Below are 26,675 nucleotides of genomic sequence, written 5' to 3'. Positions count from 1 at the left end.
AACCAAGTTTATGATTGTCGTTACAGGGACAGTCCTACGTCTGCCGACGAACAGATTTTGTCATACTCTGACGCGTCGACCATTTCGTCGTCCTTCTACGACGGCGACAAACCGACAAAATTTATTATCCATGGTTTCACGCACCATGGTCACCGCCAATGGATCCTTAACATGAAACAAGCTCTCCTTAAAAAGGTAACGTTACAAGCGAATTGAATTAGTCTCTCGTCTTCTTAATGACTTGATAAAGGTAAAAAATACACATCCTTATAACCACTCCTTTAAATAGAGAATCTGACAACATCCCATAAGGGGTCATATTCACATGACCTTTATACCATGTGTACATAAGATCACATACATTTTCAATACTTTGCTACATCAATTGAAAACGATATTTCGTCACAGTATATATATACTTTTAGCTTTGCTGTGCTCTTGGTGCGAGATGACTAAGTATACGAAAATAGTTCTGACATTTGTCAAGATTTTGCAGGCAGCAATTTGATTGGACATTTCCAAAGGTCACCAAGATATGACCCCTAATGGGATTTTCAAAGATCCTCTAATCGAACGTAGTGATAATAAGGATCGGTGTATTAATCAAATTGGACAGAGGTGGTCTAGTGGTTAAAGGATCAATACAGGCACTACCTGCCTGTTATCCAATCCTTTTTTTTCAACAAAATTATTTTGAATTGAAATCTAGTGGTGAAGTGGTTCCGGTATATAATCACTCACGTTTCACCTCTACATCGCGAAGTCGAAACCCATTTTAAGGTACGGACAGTAGATCCATGTTTTTTTCTCCGATCTATTCAACTTTCCTCCACCTCTTTGAATCGAGCACGTTTATGAAATGCCACTAGCTGTTAAAGGACGTAAAGTAAACCGATCCCCGAATATTTTTTTTAATTTTGTATACAGTGATATCATTATGTCTGATAATGTCTTGGTATCATCTCTGTGTCAGTGAAAACCTGAAACATTTCTAGGGGTGAAGGCTGCTGTATATCTGAATGGCACATTTCGCTGGCACATGTTCCTGTGCCACAAACGAACTGTGAGCAATACTACATGTATCATCATTTGAATATATGTATACTGAAGGTGATGATCGTTATGTAGTTATCACATGTCAGATGGTAGATCACCAATAAATCCGTATCGTGAAAACTGCTATAAGTCATGTTACATATGCACGTGTCGCCAGGTGAAAAGCCTACCTGATGAGATGACGTAGGCGGTACAGTACAGAATCGTGTGGGTGGATACATCTTCTAGGTTATCTGTCATAGCAATCAGAACGCTTCCGACTCATCGATTGGACGTCTGCAATCGTACATCACAGGCGGAAATCCAGCAAAATTAGTATATATTCAGAATCAATTCAATCCAATTATTAACAATATATATTATCAATAGCATTTGTAGCGTTGTTCATAGACGAACATTGGAAATATGGTTACAAAAGCATAAAGGTTAAGTTCAAGAATCTCTGTTTGGATGGAAAATTGAGTTTAAGGAGAATGCATTTGATATTAATTGTTTTCAGTTATTTATCCAATTCGCATTGATTTTAACTAACATCGACTTTGACGGAATGCCCCAAACCAAGCACATCGTGCTTCGCACGTGGTAGACACGGAAGGTCGTCCTTAAATGAACTTGGCTGTAAATATGACGTAAATGATAATACTACTAATAATAATCAAATTGACTGAATTTATACCCTAGAACACAAGTTATAAAGAACCACAGTTTTATGATCCTGTCCGGGTCTCGAACACAAGATGATGGCACCAATTTATCAAGCAGGCATATGGTTTTTATTTATAACACTGCACCACAGCCACATATATTGATTCAATATAAAAGCTTCTGTAAGGTTTCGCTTTTAGGTCACCACTTTGAGATTCCACGTAAGAGAATAGTTGGTAAACGATGTTATCGTCTTAATTATTGTTCACCGAAAACTGTTGAAAGTAGAACACAAAATAAACGAGGAAAATGTAAAATTACAAAGATTCAAACGCGACTCTTTTTTATATCCACTAATGTAAAAAAGGTATTTCGTTGGAGATAAAAATTCGCTTAAATAAATCTCACAAAACCCTTCAAACTCAAATAGAATCTTAGAAATCTAGGTCGCGAAAAGAAAATCCCGCCGAAAAAAGTTAGCTTACAGTAGGCCTATATATCGTCGGTAAAGATAAAGAAACATCACGTTTTTCTTTTCTTTTTCCCCATAGGAGGACATGAATGTTATCGTTGTTGACTGGGGTCATGGGGCAGGTATCCCGTACGCCCAGGCCACGGCCAATACCCGGGTAGTGGGAGCCCAGACCGGCTTACTGATCCTTAAACTCATCAGTACCACGAGCGCCACAGCGGCAAGGATGCACGTCATCGGTCATAGTCTGGGGGCACACATCGCAGGGTACGCTGGGGACAGGGTACAACACCTAGGACGAATTTCAGGTAAAATCAGTTCAGTACATGTATATCAGAACCCCTGGAATTATGTATGCAGTGTGTGAAGTGCGAGGTGCGTGTTTTGGGAGACAGTGGTATGTTCGTGTTGAGTCTTCTTGTATAGTGGAACTTTTGCCCTTTTTATAGTGCTATATCACTGAAGCATGCCGCCGAAGACACCAAACAACACACCCCACCCGGTCACACTATACTGACAACGGGCGAACCAGTCGTCCCACTCCCTGTATGCTGAGCGCTAAGCAAGAGCAGAAACTACCACTTTATAGACTTTGGTATGTCTCGGCCAGCGGACAGGACCCAGAGCCTTCCTCACAGGGGCGAACGCTCAAGTCAAGGCCAAAAGTGCGGCGGTGCCAAGGGAGGCATTAGGAAAGATTAAAGTCGGTTAGGAAGAAAAGAAAAGATAAGAACCTAAATTTAGTCGCCTTTTACGATCATGCAATTGGGCAGCAGGTACAATTAAAAAGGCCCTACCTGCAAAAGAGGGAATATTAGTGCGCTCTATAGTTACTCTAATGTCATCCTCGATACTCCGGGGGTTACTATTACTGACGTTATATCCACCCAACACTATCTCATAACGAACCCTGGAGGCAACATAAGACACTCTATGAATCAAGAAATTGAGTAACGGTACACTGTGGTCGGCGGTTGTCTTGCTTTGAAGTTGGGCGTTGGCCTTCTTGCAATCTTCAAAGGAAGTCCCTGCAGGCCTGTGATTGGTCAGTGTTTATTTTCTTCTGAACTGCCTCCAGTTAGTCCAGGGATGGATATAACATCAGTGATAGTAATCCATGATGTTTCGAGTTTGATCTAATTCCCAAAGGATTAATTCCATCCTGATCGACCCCTATTTGTATATCGAGTTTCAGTATCGTTGATGTTTATCTTAGGCCTGCTGGTAATAGGGCGTTAATATCGCATATGCTCTCCTCATCGCATGATCGTGAAGACGGCGAGTAATTTTTAACCGCGTTTCTCCTCTTCTTTTTAAATAACTTTCTTCTAATTTTATCTATTATCATATTACTTTTGGTTTTACGTTGAGCGTTTATCCCTGTGAGGAAGTTTTCTATTCTACTGCTGGCCGAGACTATATCCTATAAAACAGAATATTCTTTTCAGCTTACAGTGTGTCGTCAGTGTGATGTGGTCGGTAGGGTGTGCTGTTTGGTGTGTTTGGTGGCGTGCTTCAGTGAAATAGCACTATAAACTGAACAACAGTCCCACTTATATGAGGATAGGAGACGCAACATGAATACAGCATTTCCCAAAACACACTCCACAGACATTGTTATATTAATGGGCATGATGCTCGTCATGTGTTTCGGTTATAACCAATATATTGCAAACAGATCACCAAGCCCTTATGTCAGCCATTCCAAAAAAATGATCCCACTTTAATATAAAAACGACGAAAGAAATAAAGTCGTTCAAAATATCAATGATACAGATTTTTTTCAAAGAAGAACATGTAAAGAAAAATCTCGTGAATGTTCACACGCACATCTCTATCAGAATTCGAATAACGACATGTGAAACTTTGGTATCTCTTTTTTTTCGTTACGGATGTTAGGAAATATATACACTAGGCAGAAGAAAAATCCCTCTACGTAAAATTCCATATGAGCTATATTTATACATGTTATGGAGGTCTAATCATCTGATGATGCATTGGGTTATTTGATAGCAACTGGAATTTCACTTTGGTAGCAGCTACAAGTATTAAATATCATGTGATATTACAAATTTGTCATACTTTATAAGTATCAAGCAAAATAGCTGCAAAGAACCCTATCTAGCATATCAGTTTGAATTGAAAAGTAACCTCGACTATATCTAGAAGTATATTCAAACTTTCAAACGGTTTATGATTTAGTTCGAATTTAATGCATCATTCAAACCAGCTTATGCTTTGTTACGGAAGTCATATTTTTTTCATAAATCACTAATGGCACATTCAAAATTTAGAGAAAATAACATCATTGTCGCGGGATTTATTCATATTTTACAATTAGAGTATTTGGACAAACGAAGAGATGGTCTGGCATATCATTCTAGTTATAGAAAGATCGATGGGAACAATGAATTGAACGACGTGTGATCCTATTTACAAAGAACAGTAAGCTTCTGTGTTTAAAACGTTGGAGATGTGAAATCAATGGTCAATAGACGAACATATACACTCCAATCCCTTGCCAGAATATATTTATAAAAAGTATTTCTGATGAAAACTCATTCAAGCTATTTTTACCGCAATTTCAATGTTTCTAACATCCGTAACACTATTCATCAATAACCTACATAATGACTAAAATAATCAAACTACGTTATATTATATGAGATTGATGGTGTAATTATAACATACTTGTCGTATCATTTAATAAAATATAAGTAATAAAAAGTAATATTTACGCCAAATTACATCTTTCTAACATCCATAACGCAAGCTGATAGTAAGAGGAAACATAAATCACAGTAAAGTTATTTTTTATTATGGATGCTATAGTTACAGATACTTTTCAATTTTGAAGAGACATTATGCGTACAAAAAGTGTTTGCAATCATATTGGAATATAGAATATACTAACATCCGTAACATTTGGTCCGACTATTTCTACAATGTATAATTCCTCTGAGCTCTGTAATTCTGAAGTCAATCATGTTTCAATTCATTTTTATGGACTGTAAACGTATATTTGTTCACAAATTTGATATGCAGCAAAGCATTTGTATAAATTCACATAGTCAAATCTAGAATTATAATGTCAATACCTAAAACATCTAGTTTTCCTTTCCATCCATCATATTTTACTAAATCGCTACTTCATTCTAACAAAAATCATCTACTAAATCTATTGGCGATGTTCAAAACCAATGATTGGACAAGAAAAACGATTCTTTAGTTGTTCATCTTTGCCAGTAATACTTCGTTACAGATGTAAGACGTGATGGAGGTTAGAAATCACATGCTCGTTTAAGAATCATTCGAGATAATTCTGATCAAGTGTCATGTTTTTGTTATAATTTCCTTTACCATAATATGATTCGAAAATGTGAGCAACTGATCCATACACGTTTTAATTTTATCATATAACATGTTACGGAGGTAAGCTTCTTAAATGACACTCAACCTTGGAGACGATTTGGACAAATATTTTTGAAATAGTCATTCTGACTCTAAATTTGGGATTGGGTCATATTATTTAACTACTAGTTAAAGAGAAAAATACATATAACCATAATATTTTTGCGGTCATATTTCAAATTTTGTTATCCTTAATTTAAGAGTTGGGCGACATTTTGAAATATGCATTACAAAAAAGTGTCTCTGACGATCCTTTTTAAACAAAAAATATCCGATTCTATAGATATGTCAAAGTCTTCCCACCAGCAAAAATCAATATCAATATAGAGAATATTGAAATACTAGCTCTTAACTGTCCTATAATAAGCAAAGCGACATCGAAAAGGGCAATTTTCAAGCTTATTCTAAGCAACATAGACAAGAGCTGGGTGGCGGAAATCACCCCATTCCTATTTTTTTATGTAGTCTAAGACCATCGTCTTACATTTGAAACAACAATTTAATACAACTGACAGCATAATTGTGAAATCTGCAAGCCACAGCTGCTAAAAATTTTGAAAAAATTGTACCATTTTTCTGGAATGGCTGATATACGTTCATGAAAAAGGAGATATAGCGAGTAGCAGGAGATGCCATATATATATGTGTGTATATATATATATATATGTGTGTGTGTGTCACCGTTTTATCCACTTTGAGTTAAGTCTACGGCTTCATTATCTCGGTATACATGGCTTTAAAGGACATTTGTTACTTTATATAACAAAACATGACATTAATGACTCTTGAACGAGAAGATAGAGGTAAGAGATAGACCTACGGCATTACCACGTGTAGGGACCATAAGACACAGGATAGAGGTAAGAGATAGACCTACGGCATTACCACGTGTAGGGACCATAAGACACAGGATAGAGGTAAGAGATAGACCTACGGCATTACCACGTGTAGGGACCATAAGACACAGGATAGAGGTAAGAGATAGACCTACGGCATTACCACGTGTAGGGACCATAAGACACAGGATAGAGGTAAGAGATAGACCTACGGCATTACCACGTGTAGGGACCATAAGACACAGGATAGAGGTAAGAGATAGACCTACGGCATTACCACGTGTAGGGACCAAAAGACACGGATAGAGGTAAGAGATAGACCTACGGCATTACCACGTGTAGGGACCATAAGACACAGGATAGAGGTAAGAGATAGACCTACGGCATTACCACGTGTAGGGACCATAAGACACAGGATAGAGGTAAGAGATAGACCTACGGATAGACCTTACACGTGTAGGGACCATAAGACACGGATAGAGGTAAGAGATAGACCTACGGCATTACCACGTGTAGGGACCATAAGACACAGGATAGAGGTAAGAGATAGACCTACGGCATTACCACGTGTAGGGACCATAAGACACAGGATAGAGGTAAGAGATAGACCTACGGCATTACCACGTGTAGGGACCATAAGACACAGGATAGAGGTAAGAGATAGACCTACGGCATTACCACGTGTAGGGACCATAAGACACCGGATAGAGGTAAGAGATAGACCTACGGCATTACCACGTGTAGGGACCATAAGACACGGATAGAGGTAAGAGATAGACCTACGGCATTACCACGTGTAGGGACCATAAGACACAGGATAGAGGTAAGAGATAGACCTACGGCATTACCACGTGTAGGGACCAAACCGATAGAGGTAAGAGAAGACCAGCATACCACACGGATAGAGGTAAGAGATAGACCTACGGCATTACCACGTGTAGGGACCATAAGACACGATAGAGGTAAGAGATAGACCTACGGCATTACCACGTGTAGGGACCATAAGACACAGGATAGAGGTAAGAGATAGACCTACGGCATTACCACGTGTAGGGACCATAAGACACAGGATAGAGGTAAGAGATAGACCTACGGCATTACCACGTGTAGGGACCATAAGACACAGGATAGAGGTAAGAGATAGACCTACGGCATTACCACGTGTAGGGACCATAAGACACAGGATAGAGGTAAGAGATAGACCTACGGCATTACCACGTGTAGGGACCATAAGACACAGGATAGAGGTAAGAGATAGACCTACGGCATTACCACGTGTAGGGACCATAAGACACAGGATAGAGGTAAGAGATAGACCTACGGCATTACCACGTGTAGGGACCATAAGACACAGGATAGAGGTAAGAGATAGACCTACGGCATTACCACGTGTAGGGACCATAAGACACAGGATAGAGGTAAGAGATAGACCTACGGCATTACCACGTGTAGGGACCATAAGACACAGGATAGAGGTAAGAGATAGACCTACGGCATTACCACGTGTAGGGACCATAAGACACAGGATAGAGGTAAGAGATAGACTACGGCATTACCACGTGTAGGCAGAGAAGGATAGACCTACGGCATTACCACGTGTAGGGACCATAAGACACAGGATAGAGGTAAGAGATAGACCTACGGCATTACCACGTGTAGGGACCATAAGACACAGGATAGAGGTAAGAGATAGACCTACGGCATTACCACGTGTAGGGACCATAAGACACAGGATAGAGGTAAGAGATAGACCTACGGCATTACCACGTGTAGGGACCATAAGACACAGGATAGAGGTAAGAGATAGACCTACGGCATTACCACGTGTAGGGCATAAGGGACACATAGGTAAACAACACAGGATAAGAGGTAAGGTAAGAGATAGACCTACGGCATTACCACGTGTAGGGACCATAAGACACAGGATAGAGGTAAGAGATAGACCTACGGCATTACCACGTGTAGGGACCATAAGACACAGGATAGAGGTAAGAGATAGACCTACGGCATTACCACGTGTAGGGACCATAAGACACAGGATAGAGGTAAGAGATAGACCTACGGCATTACCACGTGTAGGGACCATAAGACACAGGATAGAGGTAAGAGATAGACCTACGGCATTACCACGTGTAGGGACCATAAGACACAGGATAGAGGTAAGAGATAGACCTACGGCATTACCACGTGTAGGGACCATAAGACACAGGATAGAGGTAAGAGATAGACCTACGGCATTACCACGTGTAGGGACCATAAGACACAGGATAGAGGTAAGAGATAGACCTACGGCATTACCACGTGTAGGGACCATAAGACACAGGATAGAGGTAAGAGATAGACCTACGGCATTACCACGTGTAGGGACCATAAGACACAGGATAGAGGTAAAGAGATAGACCTACGGCATTACCACGTGTAGGGACCATAAGACACAGGATAGAGGTAAGAGATAGACCTACGGCATTACCACGTGTAGGGACCATAAGACACAGGATAGAGGTAAGAGATAGACCTACGGCATTACCACGTGTAGGGACCATAAGACACAGGATAGAGGTAAGAGATAGACCTACGGCATTACCACGTGTAGGGACCATAAGACACAGGATAGAGGTAAGAGATAGAGGCATTACCACGTGTAGGGACCATAAGACACAGGATAGAGGTAAGAGATAGACTACGGCATTACCACGTGTAGGGACCATAAGACACAGGATAGAGGTAAGAGATAGACCTACGGCATTACCACGTGTAGGGACCATAAGACACAGGATAGAGGTAAGAGATAGACCTACGGCATTACCACGTGTAGGGACCATAAGACACAGGATAGAGGTAAGAGATAGACCTACGGCATTACCACGTGTAGGGACCATAAGACACAGGATAGAGGTAAGAGATAGACCTACGGCATTACCACGTGTAGGGACCATAAGACACAGGATAGAGGTAAGAGATAGACCTACGGCCATTACCACGTGTAGGGACCATAAGACACAGGATAGAGGTAAGAGATAGACCTACGGCATTACCACGTGTAGGGACCATAAGACACAGGATAGAGGTAAGAGATAGACCTACGGCATTACCACGTGTAGGGACCATAAGACACAGGATAGAGGTAAGAGATAGATCTACGGCATTACCACGTGTAGGGACCATAAGACACAGGATAGAGGTAAGAGATAGACCTACGGCATTACCACGTGGTAGGGACCATAAGACACAGGATAGAGGTAAGAGATAGACCTACGGCATTACCACGTGTAGGGACCATAAGACACAGGATAGAGGTAAGAGATAGACCTACGGCATTACCACGTGTAGGGACCATAAGACACAGGATAGAGGTAAGAGATAGACCTACGGCATTACCACGTGTAGGGACCATAAGACACAGGATAGAGGTAAGAGATAGACCTACGGCATTACCACGTGTAGGGACCATAAGACACAGGATAGAGGTAAGAGATAGACCTACGGCATTACCACGTGTAGGGACCATAAGACACAGGATAGAGGTAAGAGATAGACCTACGGCATTACCACGTGTAGGGACCATAAGACACAGGATAGAGGTAAGAGATAGACCTACGGCATTACCACGTGTAGGGACCATAAGACACAGGATAGAGGTAAGAGATAGACCTACGGCATTACCACGTGTAGGGACCATAAGACACAGGATAGAGGTAAGAGATAGACCTACGGCATTACCACGTGTAGGGACCATAAGACACAGGATAGAGGTAAGAGATAGACCTACGGCATTACCACGTGTAGGGACCATAAGACACAGGATAGAGGTAAGAGATAGACCTACGGCATTACCACGTGTAGGGACCATAAGACACAGGATAGAGGTAAGAGATAGATCTACGGCATTACCACGTGTAGGGACCATAAGACACAGGATAGAGGTAAGAGATAGATCTACGGCATTACCACGTGTAGGGACCATAAGACACAGGATAGAGGTAAGAGATAGACCTACGGCATTACCACGTGTAGGGACCATAAGACACAGGATAGAGGTAAGAGATAGATCTACGGCATTACCACGTGTAGGGACCATAAGACACAGGATAGAGGTAAGAGATAGACCTACGGCATTACCACGTGTAGGGACCATAAGACACAGGATAGAGGTAAGAGATAGACCTACGGCATTACCACGTGTAGGGACCATAAGACACAGGATAGAGGTAAGAGATAGACCTACGGCATTACCACGTGTAGGGACCATAAGACACAGGATAGAGGTAAGAGATAGACCTACGGCATTACCACGTGTAGGGACCATAAGACACAGGATAGAGGTAAGAGATAGACTACGGCATTACCACGTGTAGGGACCATAAGACACAGGATAGAGGTAAGAGATAGATCTACGGCATTACCACGTGTAGGGACCATAAGACACAGGATAGAGGTAAGAGATAGACCTACGGCATTACCACGTGTAGGGACCATAAGACACAGGATAGAGGTAAGAGATAGACCTACGGCATTACCACGTGTAGGGACCATAAGACACAGGATAGAGGTAAGAGATAGACCTACGGCATTACCACGTGTAGGGACCATAAGACACAGGATAGAGGTAAGAGATAGACCTACGGCATTACCACGTGTAGGGACCATAAGACACAGGATAGAGGTAAGAGATAGACCTACGGCATTACCACGTGTAGGGACCATAAGACACCGGATAGAGGTCTGTAAACACAGAAACACAGACTGACGTCAGGTTTGGAATTTGGATGATCATATCATAGTCTAGAGAAACTATGTTTGCATCTGTTAAATCAAATATTTTTATAGATCTAATTGTTATTTCAAAACATTTCAGTTTTTATACCACATTTTGATACGCTTGAAGTAGGTAAGCGTCTAAATAATTATTGAACAGTTGTAACACGTCTATAACGAGCATGGTTACAACGAATTCACATCTAATAACTTTGTAATTTTCGTCAGTGTTGCTACCATGTATATCTATAAGATGTGCATAATGATTAATGTTTATAACGAAGTGATTTTTTGATGTGTGGTCACCAGGTGTTTAGTTATAACCGTATTTACTGTATTTTAAAGGGGGAATATTCTAGTAAAACGTAGATAGATTTATTAATTTGTACTTAAGTAACACATCATCACAAGTTTTGTCTGTGTATTCCTAGAAAGAATACTCCTACTCGGCCTTTTTAGCTATTCAGCCTCATTGATTGTCTAGAAGTCGTTAGAACTACAATATCGCTGATAGTGGAATCCAATTCTTCATTCAATTTGCACTGGTGAACGTAGGGCGCCGCATTAAGTTGTGTGCATGTTTGTTATGTACGTTTATTTGGATCAATACATTGTCTAAGCTTTTATTATTACTTGATGATATATCATGAAAATGAATTAATTGACTAAAAAAGAAAAAGGAAACGAAGTATGGGTATCAGTATTTCAGAATCAGCTGCTATCTTAGGAAAGGTCATCAAGATATCCATCAGTTTTCTGATCAACGTTATCTAACTATCTTAGGAAAAGTCATCAAGATGTCCATCAGTTTTCTGATCAACGTTATCTAACTTTATCAGCTTTAATATACATACATTGTATATTTATTTAAAAAAAACCTTATGAAGATACAAAAATCAGAATGCACCAAAAATATATTCAGAGAGTAATCAAAATTACAATACATTCACTCTCAATAAAACCAGAGCAGTGCACACGAGATCAGTGTAAATGAAATAAAATTAGAGCAGTGCACACGAGATCACTGTACACGAAATAAAACCAGACCAGTGCACACGAGATCAGTATACATAAAATAAAATTAGAGTAATGCACACGAGATCAGTATTCATGAAATAAAACCAGAGCAGTGCACACGAGATCGGTGTACACGAAATAAAATCAGAGCAGTGCACACGAGATCAGTGTTCATGAAATAAACCAGAATAGTGCACACGAGATCAGTGTACACGAAATAAAACCAGAGTAATGCACACGAGATCAGTATTCATGAAATAAAATCAGAGCTGCGCGCACGAGATCAGTGTACACGAAATAAACCAGAGCAGTGCACACGAGATCAGTGTACACGAAATAAACCAAAGTAGTGCACACGAGATCGGTGTACACGAAATAAACCAGAGCAGTGCACACAAGATCAGTGTACACGAAATAAACCAAAGTAGTGCACACGAGATCAGTGTACACGAAATAAACCAGAGCAGTGCACACGAGATCAGTGTACACGAAATAAACCAGAGCAGTGCACACGAGATCAGTGTACACGAAATAAATCAGAGCAGTGCACACGAGATCAGTGTACACGAAATAAACCAGAGCAGTGCACACGAGATCAGTGTACACGAAATAAAATCAGAGCAGTGCACACGAGATCAGTGTTCATGAAATAAACCAGAGTAGTGCACACGAGATCAGTGTACACGAAATAAACCAGAGCAGTGCACTCGAGATCAGTGTACACGAAATAAAACCAGAGCAGTGCACATGAGATCAGTGTACACGAAATAAACCAGAGCAGTGCACACGAGATCAGTGTACACGAAATAAACAAGAGTAGTGCACATGAGATCAGTGTACACGAAATAAACCAGAGCAGTGCACACGAGATCAGTGTACACGAAATAAACCAGAGCAGTGCACACGAGATCAGTGTACACGAAATAAACCAGAGCAGTGCACACGAGATCAGTGTACACGAAATAAACCAGAGCAGTGCACACGAGATCAGTGTACACGAAATAAACCAGAGCAGTGCACACGAGATCAGTGTACACGAAATAAACCAGAGCAGTGCACACGAGATCAGTGTACACGAAATAAACCAGAGCAGTGCACACGAGATCAGTGTACACGAAATAAAATCAGAGCAGTACACACGAGATCAGTGTACACGAAATAAACCAGACCAGTGCACACGAGATCAGTGTACATAAAATAAACCAGACCAGTGCACACGAGATCAGTGTACATGAAATAAACCAGAGTAGTGCACACGAGATCAGTGTACACGAAATAAAATCAGAGCAGTACACACGAGATCAGTGTACATAAAATAAACCAGAGCAGTGCACACGAGATCAGTGTACACGAAATAAACCAGAGCAGTGCACACGAGATCAGTGTACATAAAATAAACCAGAGCAGTGCACACGAGATCAGTGTACATGAAATAAACCAGAGCAGTGCACACGAGATCAGTGTACACGAAATAAAATCAGAGCAGTACACACGAGATCAGTGTACACGAAATAAACCAGAGCAGTGCACACGAGATCAGTGTACACGAAATAAACCAGAGCAGTGCATACGAGATCAGTGTTCATAAAATAAACCAGAGTAGTGCACACGAGATCATTGTACACGAAATAAATCAGAGTAGTGCACACGAGATCAGTGTACACGAAATAAACCAGAGCAGTGCACACGAGATCAGTGTACACGAAATAAACCAGAGCAGTGCACACGAGATCAGTGTACACGAAATAAATCAGAGCAGTACACACGAGATCAGTGTACATAAAATAAACCAGAGCAGTGCACACGAGATCAGTGTACACGAAATAAATCAGAGTAGTGCACACGAGATCAGTGTACACGAAATAAACCAGAGAAGTGCGTACGAGATCAGTGTACACAAAATAAACCAGAGCAGTGCACACGAGATCAGTGTATATGAAATAAACCAGAGCAATGCACACGAGATCAGTGTACATGAAATAAAAACAGAGCAGTGCACACGAGATCAATGTACACGAAATAAACCAGAGCATTGCACACGAGATCAGTGTACACGAAATAAACCAGAGCAGTGCATACGAGATCAGTGTACATAAAATTAACCAGAGCAGTGCACACGAGATCAGTGTACACGAAATAAACCAGAGCAGTGCATACGAGATCAGTGTACACGAAATAAACCAGAGCAGTGCACATGAGATCAGTGTATATGAAATAAAACCAGAGTAGTGCACACGAGATCAGTGTACACGAAATAAACAAGACGAGTGCACACGAGATCAGTGTACACGAAATAAAATCAGAGCAGTGCACTCGAGATCAGTGTACAGGAAATAAAATCAGAGCAGTGCACACGAGATCAGTGTACACGAAATAAAATCAGAGCAGTGCACTCGAGATCAGTGTTCACGAAATAAAACCAGAGCAGTGCACACGAGATCAGTGTATATGAAATAAACCAGAGCAGTGCACACGAGATCAGTGTACACGAAATAAAATCAGAGCAGTGCACACGAGATCAGTGTACACGAAATAAACCAGAGCAGTGCACACGAGATCAGTGTATATGAAATAAATCAGAGCAGTGCACACGAGATCAGTGTACATGAAATAAAACAAGAGTAGTGCACACGAGATCAGTGTTCATGAAATAAAATCAGAGCAGTGCACACGAGATCAGTGTATATGAAATGACCAACGCAGTTCACTCGAGATCAGTGTACACGAAATAAAATCAGAGTAGTGCACACGAGATCAGTGTTCATGAAATAAAACAAGAGTAGTGCACACGAGATCAGTGTATATGAAATGACCAACGCAGTTCACTCGAGATCAGTGTACACGAAATAAAATCAGAGTAGTGCACACGAGATCAGTGTTCATGAAATAAAACAAGAGTAGTGCACTCGAGATCAGTCTACATGAAATAAAACAAGAGTAGTACACACGGGATCAGTGTACACGAAATAAAATCAGTGAATTCTTCGGTGAATATTTTCTCCTTGAATTGTTTACGTCGTCGTATTAGAGGCGACTTTACAAACGCGTGCTTCAATTTTTACTTCATAAAAATTTTTTTATTGCAAGTACGATTTATGAGTCAATGAATGTATGAAATCCTTAAAATCGTGACATTTCTATGAGATTCATTTCAGAGGTTTCTCTGTGTTATGAAAGGCATATCATATGGTTCCAGTTGTTCTAATCAATAAAGCATATTGAAAACAACAAATCTAACTATAATCGCAGCCGGATGTCACATTAGAAGAAATGCATAATTACATAATATATATTTGTCTTAAGTGTCACGAGCATTTTAGTATTGTGTTCCATGAAGTACAACACGAGACAGTTAAGTAAGTGTGACGTCACAGGGGTAAGTTTGTCCGTGCGGGTCATGTTGATCCACGTGACACGTGTTTATGTTACTCGTGGCACGGCCTTCACTTTTACAGTCGTAAACATTATAAAACCTTAATGAGCAAATAATTACGCTTAGTGTCTTAATGGCAGTAATTTCCAGAAGGCATCCTTGGATAATTAGCATGATTACCTTATGTCAGTCTCAAAGTAACAACAACCTTGAGTAAACAATTAGTATTCTTTGCAAAGAGACGCTTCATCCATCAATTATCTCAGAATTATCAAGGCTTGATTAGAGAACGAAACTGTTTGCTGTGTAAGCTTTATATTGCTATAATAACAGAACACAACTATGATCATTCAATAGCTTTTGGTTTTCAGACATCAAAGTCAGAAAATTAACCCATATGAAGCCGCTCTTTAAAACAAAAACAAACAAAAAACGAAAAAAAAAATAAAAACAAAAAAGACGAAAACATAAGGTTCATTAGCCTGTGTTGAGTATCTTCAATGTATCAATGTATTTTCTGACACAAACAACAGACCACAGAAGGGGTGATGGTGATACCACTTCATCAGGTTTTAGCATTCTTAATTTCTGATTTTTTTGTGTTAATAAACTTCTTCTATGAGACCCAGGCGATCATTTACTCTCCGAACAACAATAAGAAATACAAACTATTGAAGTTATTTATACCAATATTCATTACACACGTAAATAGCATGCAGTTCAATGCTGATATTTAAGCATTGGTGTGAATATGATTTAATTTCATCCGGGTATAACTTATTTTTTGTTTACAAACTGTGTGAATCCGACATAAAAAAGTGGATTTGGTTTATGCATTGCGACAATTGAAATTTCAGTTATAGTTTTGCAATTATGACGAATACGTTAATTAATCACTATGCAATGTTTTCTCAAATCACATTTGTGTTTAAATTTGATTGTGCCAAGATAAATAGGCCTACATGTACCTTTATGGCAGTGCTTAAAATTGAAGAAACTGTTACGTGTAATACTTTTGTACCAAACGTTTTCGTCTCTTTCGTCAAACATATATATATGTATATATACAGATATATAGATCGGATACCGATTATTTTCTTTGTAGGACTTGACCCCGCTGACCCCTATTTCCAGGGTGGCGATCCAATCATCCGTCTGGATGCAACTGACGCGGACTTTGTTGATGTCATCCATACGGACGCCTCTAGTATTTTGGAACTTGGAATGGGATCAATTCAGCAGATGGGTCACGTAGATTTCTACCCTAATGGCGGGAAGGACCAGCCCGGTTGTGATGCGGGTTTGCTGGGCAAAGTATCCCACACAGTATGGAACGCCGTCACACAACTCGATTACTATGGTAATGTATACCACATTGAGGCTAATCAACTCACTCACTCTGAAGAGATTATACCAGTCTATTACGAAATTTAGGAGTGAATGAATTCAAAGTACATGTATCACTACTGTTATGTTAGGTAAATTGGGTTTTGTTGTTGTTTTTTTCTTCATAATACACATTTTCAAATTTGGAGATTCGATGTCTCAAAATGATAAGACAATGTGAACGTTTCGATATAAGTGTGTACTCGACATAACGGAGTAATGATAATGTATATCACTTCCAGTTAAGTTGGATGTTAAAGCCATTACAGTTCCAGAAGATAAATGTATCGAATAAACTATAAATGTTTTAAATCGTGTCAAAAGGCATCGGTTATAGGTACTGATGATTAAAGTTAACAATGGTACTGATTTCACCGAACTTTAAACTGATACAAATGAACCCTGTTCAATAGGCCAGATCAATATTACCATTAAAGGTATGTTCGGAAACGTTATGAATATTTCGATATAAAACTGTTTTGAAGAAAAAATCTAAAGACTCCCATATTTGGCACTTGAAACAATGGTTGTAAAATTCATAAAATAAAATATTACTTCTTAAAATTTAAATGTTTGTTTACTAAACGATAAGAGCAAAAACGTTCTGTTAAAAATGCTTATTCAAAAAAATATAATTAAACAAATATACATAATAACGTGCAATATTTGTTCAAAGCTAAAATACATATTCAAAACGTTTAAATATGCATTATAATAAAACGTTTCATGGGCCCCATATCCATAAGAGTTTCTATCGGACTTTCTACAAGCAACCGAATACCGAATAAAACAATCAACCCCAGGGGCAAGCAACTAAGTAAAATGTGCCTGTAACCGAATAATGCATGTCGCGTGCCAATTATAATTACAAGTGGCTTGATGTTCAATGCCTGGGGCTTGACCGAATGAGGTGATTGCTATGAAATGTCCTCGAGCTAAGAAAAACAGCATGTTGTACAAATACTAAATCAACAGCAAGCTCCTGGTGCTTCATCTTAATCACGTGTTGAACCCAGATCATAGCAGCGTCAATGTTTGGTAAGCTTATGAAAAGCTAGTTCCACGTCCTGTCGGTATTCAGGGATAAATTTCATTTTTTTTTCATTTCATTTTATCAACCATGCACGCATAATTTGAAGAAAAGGAAAAATATATTTGACATAACACAACAATGGTCCGTGAATATCGATTCAAGTAACATTGAAGTGAAATATATATAATGGTATCCATGCAGATCTTGTTTTCAAAACTTCAATTATCGATTTATTTGCAGCTAAGTATATTAATTGAAACGTCATTTGTTCTTTTTGTTTCCTTTTGACTATTTTTTTCACCACGTCACCAATAGTAATTGAAATGTCATTTGTCTTTTTTGTTTCCCTTTTTGTTTGTTTTTATCACCGTATTACTAATATGTGAGAATTGATTAAAGAGTTTACATATAACTTCACTGCAATAATTCATCAAATATAGTATTAACATGTATCCTTTTTTCCCTTTTTTGTTTAACATTTTTTTACATTATTTACGATCCAACGTTGAAAATCTGCAATACAACCAATTCATCGTGTAATACTGAGCTGTTTTCGCTTTAGTCTCTTCATCTGGCCTTTGTCTATCTTTTTCTTCTGGATAACGAAATAAGTTGAAAACATGTAATGATAACTTACATTTAAGCAAACCGAAAACCCTTTAACGAAATTTCAAGATCATTTCACCTTTATTTTTTTAGCCGGAGAAGCGACCGTAGCTTGTAGTCACGAGCGATCCTACGAACTGTACACTGAGTCTATTTCAAGCTCGTGCCCTTTTAAAGCTTATCCTTGTACAAGCCAAGATGAATTCAACTTAGGACACTGTCTTAAGTGTCACGGCGACCAATGTGCCGATATGGGTTACAATTCAATCAACTTCACCGCTCGTGGATCGCTGTATCTCCAGACACAGGGCACAGCGCCTTTCTGCAGTAAGTTTATTAAAACTTCGTGTTTTGTTTAAATGTTCCCCATGTCATTATAAAATGCGACTTTAAAGATGCTCCACCGCCGACAGAGCATAAATGATATTCATCATTTTAACAATAATTGGTGTTTAATTGTGTATATATATATGTCTAATTAACACAAAAAAATGATATAAACTAATGTATTTTGCTTTTGGTGCATGCGAAATAGTACTTCATTCCATATAGGATATTGCGGCACGGAATTTTTTCGGGATGCAATTAATAATTTTTTTCTATTTCTAACTTGAAGTAAAATTAGAAGCTCAAACTTTTCAATGGTGGTAACGGTGTAAAGTAGGTAACTTTTGTAACTGATGAAAAATACTAAATCGTCTGCTCCTGTGTTTAATAGTGAAAAAACACAATTTGTCAGCGGTGGAGCATCTTTAAGCTACAAATGTTTTTTATTTATTCTGTTTATTTATTCATTTATTTATTTTATTCTATTTTTGTGGAGGGCGGGGTCATTATTTATCATAACGTATTGCATACACAATAGAAAGCAGAAAGCTATTTGCTGAATGTAACTGCAGTATTCCTTTTAAAGCTTATTTTAAATTTGATCATTTGGCAGTAAGTCAATTAACAGAAGGGCGTTGATATTTTCAATAATATTGTGAAATCATCGATACGATGCCATACTGAAACAGGAGAAATGTATGTAGTAGCCTCTGTAGCCAACAATAAAGTAGCGATATTAGTACTAGTAGTGTTGTGTGTGAATGAGGAAAATAACAGAGGTCAGTTTGGTTATAGATGCTTCACAGCAGACAAATGTTTTTTCATTATCAAAAACAGGAGCAGAGGAGCAGACGATTTAGTATTTTCCTTCAGTATTACCACCATTGAAAAGTTTGAGCTTCTAATTTGACTTCAAGTTAAAAATATGAAAAATAATTAATTGCATCCCGAAAAAAATTCCGGGGCACTATATCTTATATGGAATGAAGTAATGATTGCGCAAGCACCAAAGGCAAAATAAATTATTTCATGTTATTTTTTTTGTTAATTAGGCATATATATACACGATTAAACACCAATTATTGTTCAAATGATGAATATCATTCATGCTCTGTCGGCGGTTGAGCATCTTTATTTTTTGTTGGTGTAGTGTTTAAAATATTTCTAGGATAGGACAGATCAAGTGTTCTATTTTCTGTTGCTTCTCGGAGATAATAGTCATCAATATATTAAATAACGTTTACTGCCTAATGAATCCATTGAATGTTTGTTTAGTTACTTATTTTTCATAATCCATTTCATTTAACCCAGCAGAATGTGTATCTGTACCCCCATTTTTTATCTTATAGTCACAATAATTTTGTCGCTTTTTGTTCGCTTTTAATATAAAATCTAAGAATTACATGCTGATATGTTGCCGACCGTTCTATATGTAATTTACCTATAATGAGCGCTCATTCGCCAAACTCTTGAACATCTGTACCTGTGGAAATGTTCCTGTGTTTGATACGCCTCCAGAAGCCATTAGAGCTTATAACGGTGTTAATTTACATAATTACATAGTACAGCTATATTTATTGTGTATATAGGTCAGTAATAGATATATGGTAATTTATTCATTTATTTATTTACAGATTTTCACTATCAGATTAACGTTACGGGAAGCAACAACATGGACGGAGTGGTGACCGTAGTACTTCGAGGTCAAAAAGGCGATTCAAGTCCGGTCAAACTGATGAGGTGAGTTTAAATTATTAAAAAGTTTATGGTGAGTAAGCCATCTAACAAAGTTGCAATGATCATATGCTTTAGTGATGAACTGATTGTTGCGTCATTTGTTTATGAGAGTACGTGTGCAACGTCATCAATTTTCGGGAAAATGACGTAGTACGCTCACACAAAGGAAATGGCGATTATTTTTTTAAATTTTGATTCCTTATCCAAGGGTATCTAACTGCATTTAGTAAAATGAACGTATCTTAGAGCATATACGAAACGATAAATATGAAAAAGGCCATTTGATATATCGCAAAATTATCATATGCGCAAGAACTTGACATTCATCTTTCTGCAGTAGACGTAAAGGTTAAAAATGCGACTAATGTGAAAATGTCATTACGGCGAATCATATCGCAAAAACATGATAGCACATTCTGTTTTATTATACCTCAAGTGAGAATTTAGCCCGAGATACTCTGGCCCGGATACCAGACTTAGACATTATGATGGTAGTTGTCTGGTTTAGGGCCAGAGCGCACTGTTATATTAAAACGTGGAATAAGCCGACACCGTTTGGAATCGGGGCAGGTCATCTCCGATTCAGACTACTTACAAAATATTACCACCGAGAATCGCCAATTACCTTGGTCTTTTCAACAAATAAAACATTTATCTACTCACAGACATCCATTTCATCACGTTCTATTGTGTCAACACAGTAGTTTATTTCCCGCAACTTTAAATTTCCCTCGTCGTCGTCGCCATTTTCTCGTAACTTGAAAATCATCTTTTATCTCGACGGATTGCTATATTTGGCAATGGGTAAATATAATATTCATTTGTTGAATAGACTTAGGTTAGTGGTGCTTCTCGGAAGTCAGTTTGAATCGGAGATGACCTGGCTCGATACAAAACGATGTCGGCTTAATCCAAATTTTTGATAAACCAGACATCTATCTGTCAAAATGTCTAAGTCTGGTTTCAGAGCCAGAGTATCTCGGGCTAGTGAGAATCCTGCATTCTGATTGGTTGAGAGATATTTAGTATTTTACACTATCACACGGCAGTTAGCATTAGAACAATAGGAGACAATAGTCACGTTCGTAGCAATCACCTAGCAACGGGTGATAGTGTATTTTTGACAGTGCAAAATATTAAGAGCGCAGCTCTCTGCGCGGCCGAAGGCCGCGTAGAGCGAAGCTCTACTAACCATAACACGTGTGTGTGCATATAGATTCCAATACATTCCAGTACCCCTTGGACTTTGAAATTGTGTCCCGCGGGAAAAGTCTCGCGCCTCCATGTAGGCAGCCATCTTTTAATTCTCGTTATCAGCACGACGAGATTTGAAATTTATGTACTAGACTAAATGTTTTATCAGTATACGCTTTAAAATTACTGTAAGTAGTCTAAATTTACACATATACAAGAACAACGCAATAAATGTACTGGTCCAATATATACTGTGTATGTTTTCAAGCGCACAGCACCGTCAGCAGTGACGTCACAAAACCTGACGCCAAAGATGACGGCACAGATTCGCGCGTATTTTTGATAGCATGGCATGTTGCCAAGTTTTCTCTGCATCTGATAAAAACAAGATTGAAGTATATTGAACTATTTCATTTGGATTATTTTTAATTCTTTCCAACTATTGATAGTATGTGCATGTCAGTAAAATATTTTATTGTTAATCTCGTAGAAAAATATAGACAATATAAAGTTATGATATTATAATCTTTTACATGTAGCTGCGCTCTTCTGAGGCTTTGCCTTAAATTCATATTAACCGCCCGAAAAAGATGCGCACTCGGTTTTTTTCGGCACCATCATTGTTTTTTGAAGCGACGCTTCAAAATTTATCTGGAGCTATTTAAGAATAGTTTTGTCAAATTAGTCTGTTTAATATTTTTTTTTCAAATTAAGGACCGTGCTTTCCGTTTACGTCTTTCGCTTACTGTCCAAGCGCTATATGTTTGTTTTAATCAAACCGCCGGTGATTAAGTGAACGGAAGACATGCGATTTCAAGCGTCATCGTGACGTTGCTAATGTTGTAAATAGACGACGGGACGAAATCAAAATTCATTGATATTTATAAAAACGTTAATATTTCAACAAACTCAAGAGATAAGACAACAAATTTATTTCACTGAATGTTTACTGTGAGTATTCTTTTTTATAATGCAATGATAATAAGCGCTACTGCGAAGAAACTGATATAGTATTTTACTGCCGATGGTGAGAGTTCGACTTTTGCTAAAATAAGTTTAAATGTTTCAATAGATTGCAAATACTTGGAAACTTGTTTTGTTTCTAGACTTTTGGTATAATAAAATAAATACTACCTGCATTAAAGGGTGACAGTGCCTAGTGTCATCCCTCGGAATATCACTGATATCCTCGGGGTGACACTAGACATTGTTACCTATATGACTGTGATTTTTGCCGGTTTTTGATTGGTCTAAACCGCTCGGACAGGTCTTGACAAAATGCAATGTCAACCTGAGACCGATGACCACCTGTTCAGAGGTTGACATTGCAAAGCCGGTAACCTGGCTATAAATGGATACAGGGAATTCCCTGTCTTTTCCACATTTTTGACCAATCAGAGCATTGTCGATCATCGGGCAATAGTCAAATCCATTATGGCAGACAGCAGGGAGGTAGGATTAGGACAGATGTTTTAATACATTTTAAATGTATCTATATGTTAGTAAGTTATGTTGTGAAGAAGTACAGCAAAAGTTCTAAAAGTGCTTACTGAGGATATGTGATGATTTTCTTGATTTTTTGTTTAATTAGTCATTGCGCTGTCCTTGCCTCAAAATTGTTCCAAGTAGCAAAACTTGTATCATTGTCTCATTTCATATAACAAAACAAATATTGACTTTTTGTAGGTTAATACGAGGAATTGTTAAACCTTTGAAAGGAGACATTTCCCTCGACCTTTGGCCTCGTGGAAAATCACCTTTCTCAGGTTTACAATTCCTCGTATCAACCTACAAAAAGTCAGTATACTGTCACCCTATAATGCAGGTAGTATTTATATAATATATACCATTCATATTTATTTATTTATTTATTTATTTATTTCTTTACAGTGATAATGAGGTCCATACACAGCACCATACCATCACCAAATTTATTACAATCAAAGAAGACATTGGGGATGTGACTGCCGTGGCCATGCAGTATGATAAAACCTCCAGTGCTCTTACAGGCTGGGCTTACCCCGAGGATTGGGCCCTGGAGAATGTCTCAGTCATGGACGGGTCCACCCAGCAACTGTAAGTACTAATATGCTCACCACTATGATATCATGTTTTCCCACCATTCAGTGATTTTTCACTGGTTTTAGCCGTGGGAGATTTCTCTGTAAACCCCTAGTGTATGACAAATTGCACGCACTAACCTTTTGAACCTTAAGAAAATTACGTGACGTTATGACTTCATACGTGTGACCGTGGCGTGCATTGTCGATACCGTCATCAATGTTCATGTCGCGGCGAAAAGGCTTCTGTTTAGGCCTCGGTTTGTGATTTTGTTGTCACACTCTCTAGGTAGGGAAATATTTTATTAATCATCATGATGTCATGATCACTCTTCTAGTCTAAGAATTGGAAGAGATCAATTGTTACTTACGGGGGTAATGGGCTCATTTGAGTGATATTTCATCTGAACGTAATGGATAAAACATGTTGACGAAATAAGAAGTAATTAAAACATGGCGAGGAAGAATTTCGATACTCATTAATATAATACAGATAACACCTCACAAACGTAATAATTGCTTTTCACAGCATAATATCGTTTTATCTTGTTCACTTTAATATCAGAAAATATGAAAAATGATAAGTTCATATATACAGTGTAGCATTCATGACAACATATTTACTAAGAAAGTATTAAATATCGCTCCTTCCCATTTTCCATCTTCCCACGTAACTGATTAGTGTCTATAAAAGTAATATTTTATTGTGACAGATACTGTTCGTCGTCACCTTGAACCGCTATCATTATGTAACAAACCACACTCCGTTTGTTTGTTTTAAAGACAAAACGATGTACGCGTGGTCGGTAAAGATGAGATTAACTAGCAAAGCAAAAATTTAATGTCATTTGAGGTCGAAGACATTTTCCGAAAGATTTTTTAAAATGTTTTACAACAAAATAAATATCCTGAGATAGCTTTAAATGACTCTCGGCAGATTAGCCGTTAACATGAATTTTAGAGTTATACATATTACGCTCTTATATTGTAAATAATGGATTGACAACCATTATATCTTTTGGTATACAACTGAAATACAGCTGTGTCTAAATGTCTGATGATCAAACGATTGTAAATTCCAACTTTGTATATTGAAAAGCTATCTGCCCTTGCGGGTAAGTATTCACATAATTTGTTTGGCCGCGTAACGTCATATTTTAATGAGAAAACGACGTGTGGTTTGTTCACAAAAAAGGACGTCACATTCGATACCTTTACGTAAGGGAAATCATTTTGTAATATGAAAAGACCGAATAGTTTTTGAAATGACGTTCAATTGCATTCATATGTCGCAATGTATTCTAATATGAAGTGTATCTTGTTCTCTGTATTTTAGATCAACGTTCTGTGCCTATGGTAAGACCGTGACTAACCACAAAGCGATCAGTATGGGTCTCATGGGCACCTGTTAGGCGGACGCACGTCGGACGGATAACTAAAAGACGGACGCTGATTGGACGGTTAACTACAAGACGTACGCTCATTGGACGGAAAACAACAAGTCAGATGCCCATTTGAAGGAATATATGACGGACGCTTGGACGGAAAACAACAAGACGGAAACTCATTGGACGGATAACTAAAAGACGGACGCTCATTGGACCGACAATACGACGAACGCTTATTGGACGGAAAGCTGTAATACGGACGCCATTAGACAGACAACAAGACGGACGACCATTGGACGGATAACTACAAGACGGACAACCATTGGACGATCCATAACTACAAGACGGACGACCATTCGACGGATAACGACAAGACGGACGACCATTGGTCGGAAAGAACACCAACAAGGCGAACGTTTATAATTCGGACACGGGGATGGGCGCTCATTGGATGGACACCTAAAGGTATGGGAAGAGCAACTATTAGTTGGACACCTGTGAGACATTTTGACGGACGCTTGTAAGAAAACTACCTGTAAGACAGACATTTATGAGATAAATACAGAAATAATAACTGATCTTGATATTTTTTGAACATTTCCAATAAAATTCTTTTAACATACATTTAGTATTTTCTTATTCGTAAATACTGTAAACAACCTCATTTTCGCCGTTACTTAATTTCGCGTATTAGAGTCATCTATTAATACTTTACTTATGACCGGAACAATATTTCGAGTTGATAAATGTTCGCGATTTTTTATCGCTTGCAAAATCCACGAAATGTAATCGTACACGAAAATAGCCCAAGGGTCAGAAAAGAGCCGTATATACGGTAACTGTGGTTGACTGTGTGGGTTTGAAGTTGGACGTCACTCCCTAGATGTAGTCTTCAAAGGGAGTCTTTGCTAGCCGATAATTGGTAGGATTTGTTCTCTTGAGCTGCCTTTAGTTTTACTATGAGATAGTCCAGGGATGGATGAAACGACAGTAATAGTAACCCCTGGAGTATCGAGGATGCAGTCGACTATGTGCTTCCAATGTTCTACTGAACAAATTTATTTCTCTTTTAATATCATGTTTGTTTCTTTTCAGATATGTGTAAAAAGACATAAGGGTTAATTGTGTTACAATGTACTTGGAATGCACTCATTCATCACTTCGTTAACCTATTCAAGATGAATTTTGCATGATAATTTAGAATAAATTGAGTTTTAATGTGTGTCTGGGGTTTCAGGCCTCTGGGGCCTTTTGCTGACTTTGCGTGGGGATGTTTGTGTGATCCCCCTTCCCGCACCATGTGCTTTTGGCGCCACCGCTGTTAGCTTGCAGCAAGGATGGTCCTTGCTCAAAAAATTTAAATGTAGCTGCGAAAGAGA

At 38.6% G+C, this 26,675-nt stretch overlaps 1 protein-coding gene across 1 annotated transcript in view; it reads left to right on the top strand.

Moving 5' to 3' along the window:
- The window catches only part of LOC138325659 (pancreatic triacylglycerol lipase-like), a 29,474-nt gene extending 3,554 nt beyond the window's left edge, over nt 1–25,920 (top strand). The window contains exons 3-9 of the mRNA XM_069271465.1: nt 27–195; nt 2,253–2,481; nt 16,671–16,925; nt 18,684–18,917; nt 20,552–20,657; nt 23,739–23,924; nt 25,245–25,920. Of these exons, the coding sequence (XP_069127566.1) occupies nt 27–195; nt 2,253–2,481; nt 16,671–16,925; nt 18,684–18,917; nt 20,552–20,657; nt 23,739–23,924; nt 25,245–25,320 (1,255 nt within the window). The 3' untranslated portion in view covers nt 25,321–25,920. The remainder of the gene's footprint in view (nt 1–26; nt 196–2,252; nt 2,482–16,670; nt 16,926–18,683; nt 18,918–20,551; nt 20,658–23,738; nt 23,925–25,244) is intronic.
- The last annotated feature ends 755 nt before the right edge of the window (nt 25,921–26,675 follow it).

The sequence above is a fragment of the Argopecten irradians genome, chromosome 6 (genome assembly GCF_041381155.1).
Source record: "Argopecten irradians isolate NY chromosome 6, Ai_NY, whole genome shotgun sequence".
Taxonomy (NCBI): Eukaryota; Metazoa; Mollusca; class Bivalvia; order Pectinida; family Pectinidae; genus Argopecten; species Argopecten irradians.
The sequence above is the reverse complement of the archived record's forward strand: the minus strand, read 5'-3'. Positions and strand labels throughout refer to the sequence as shown.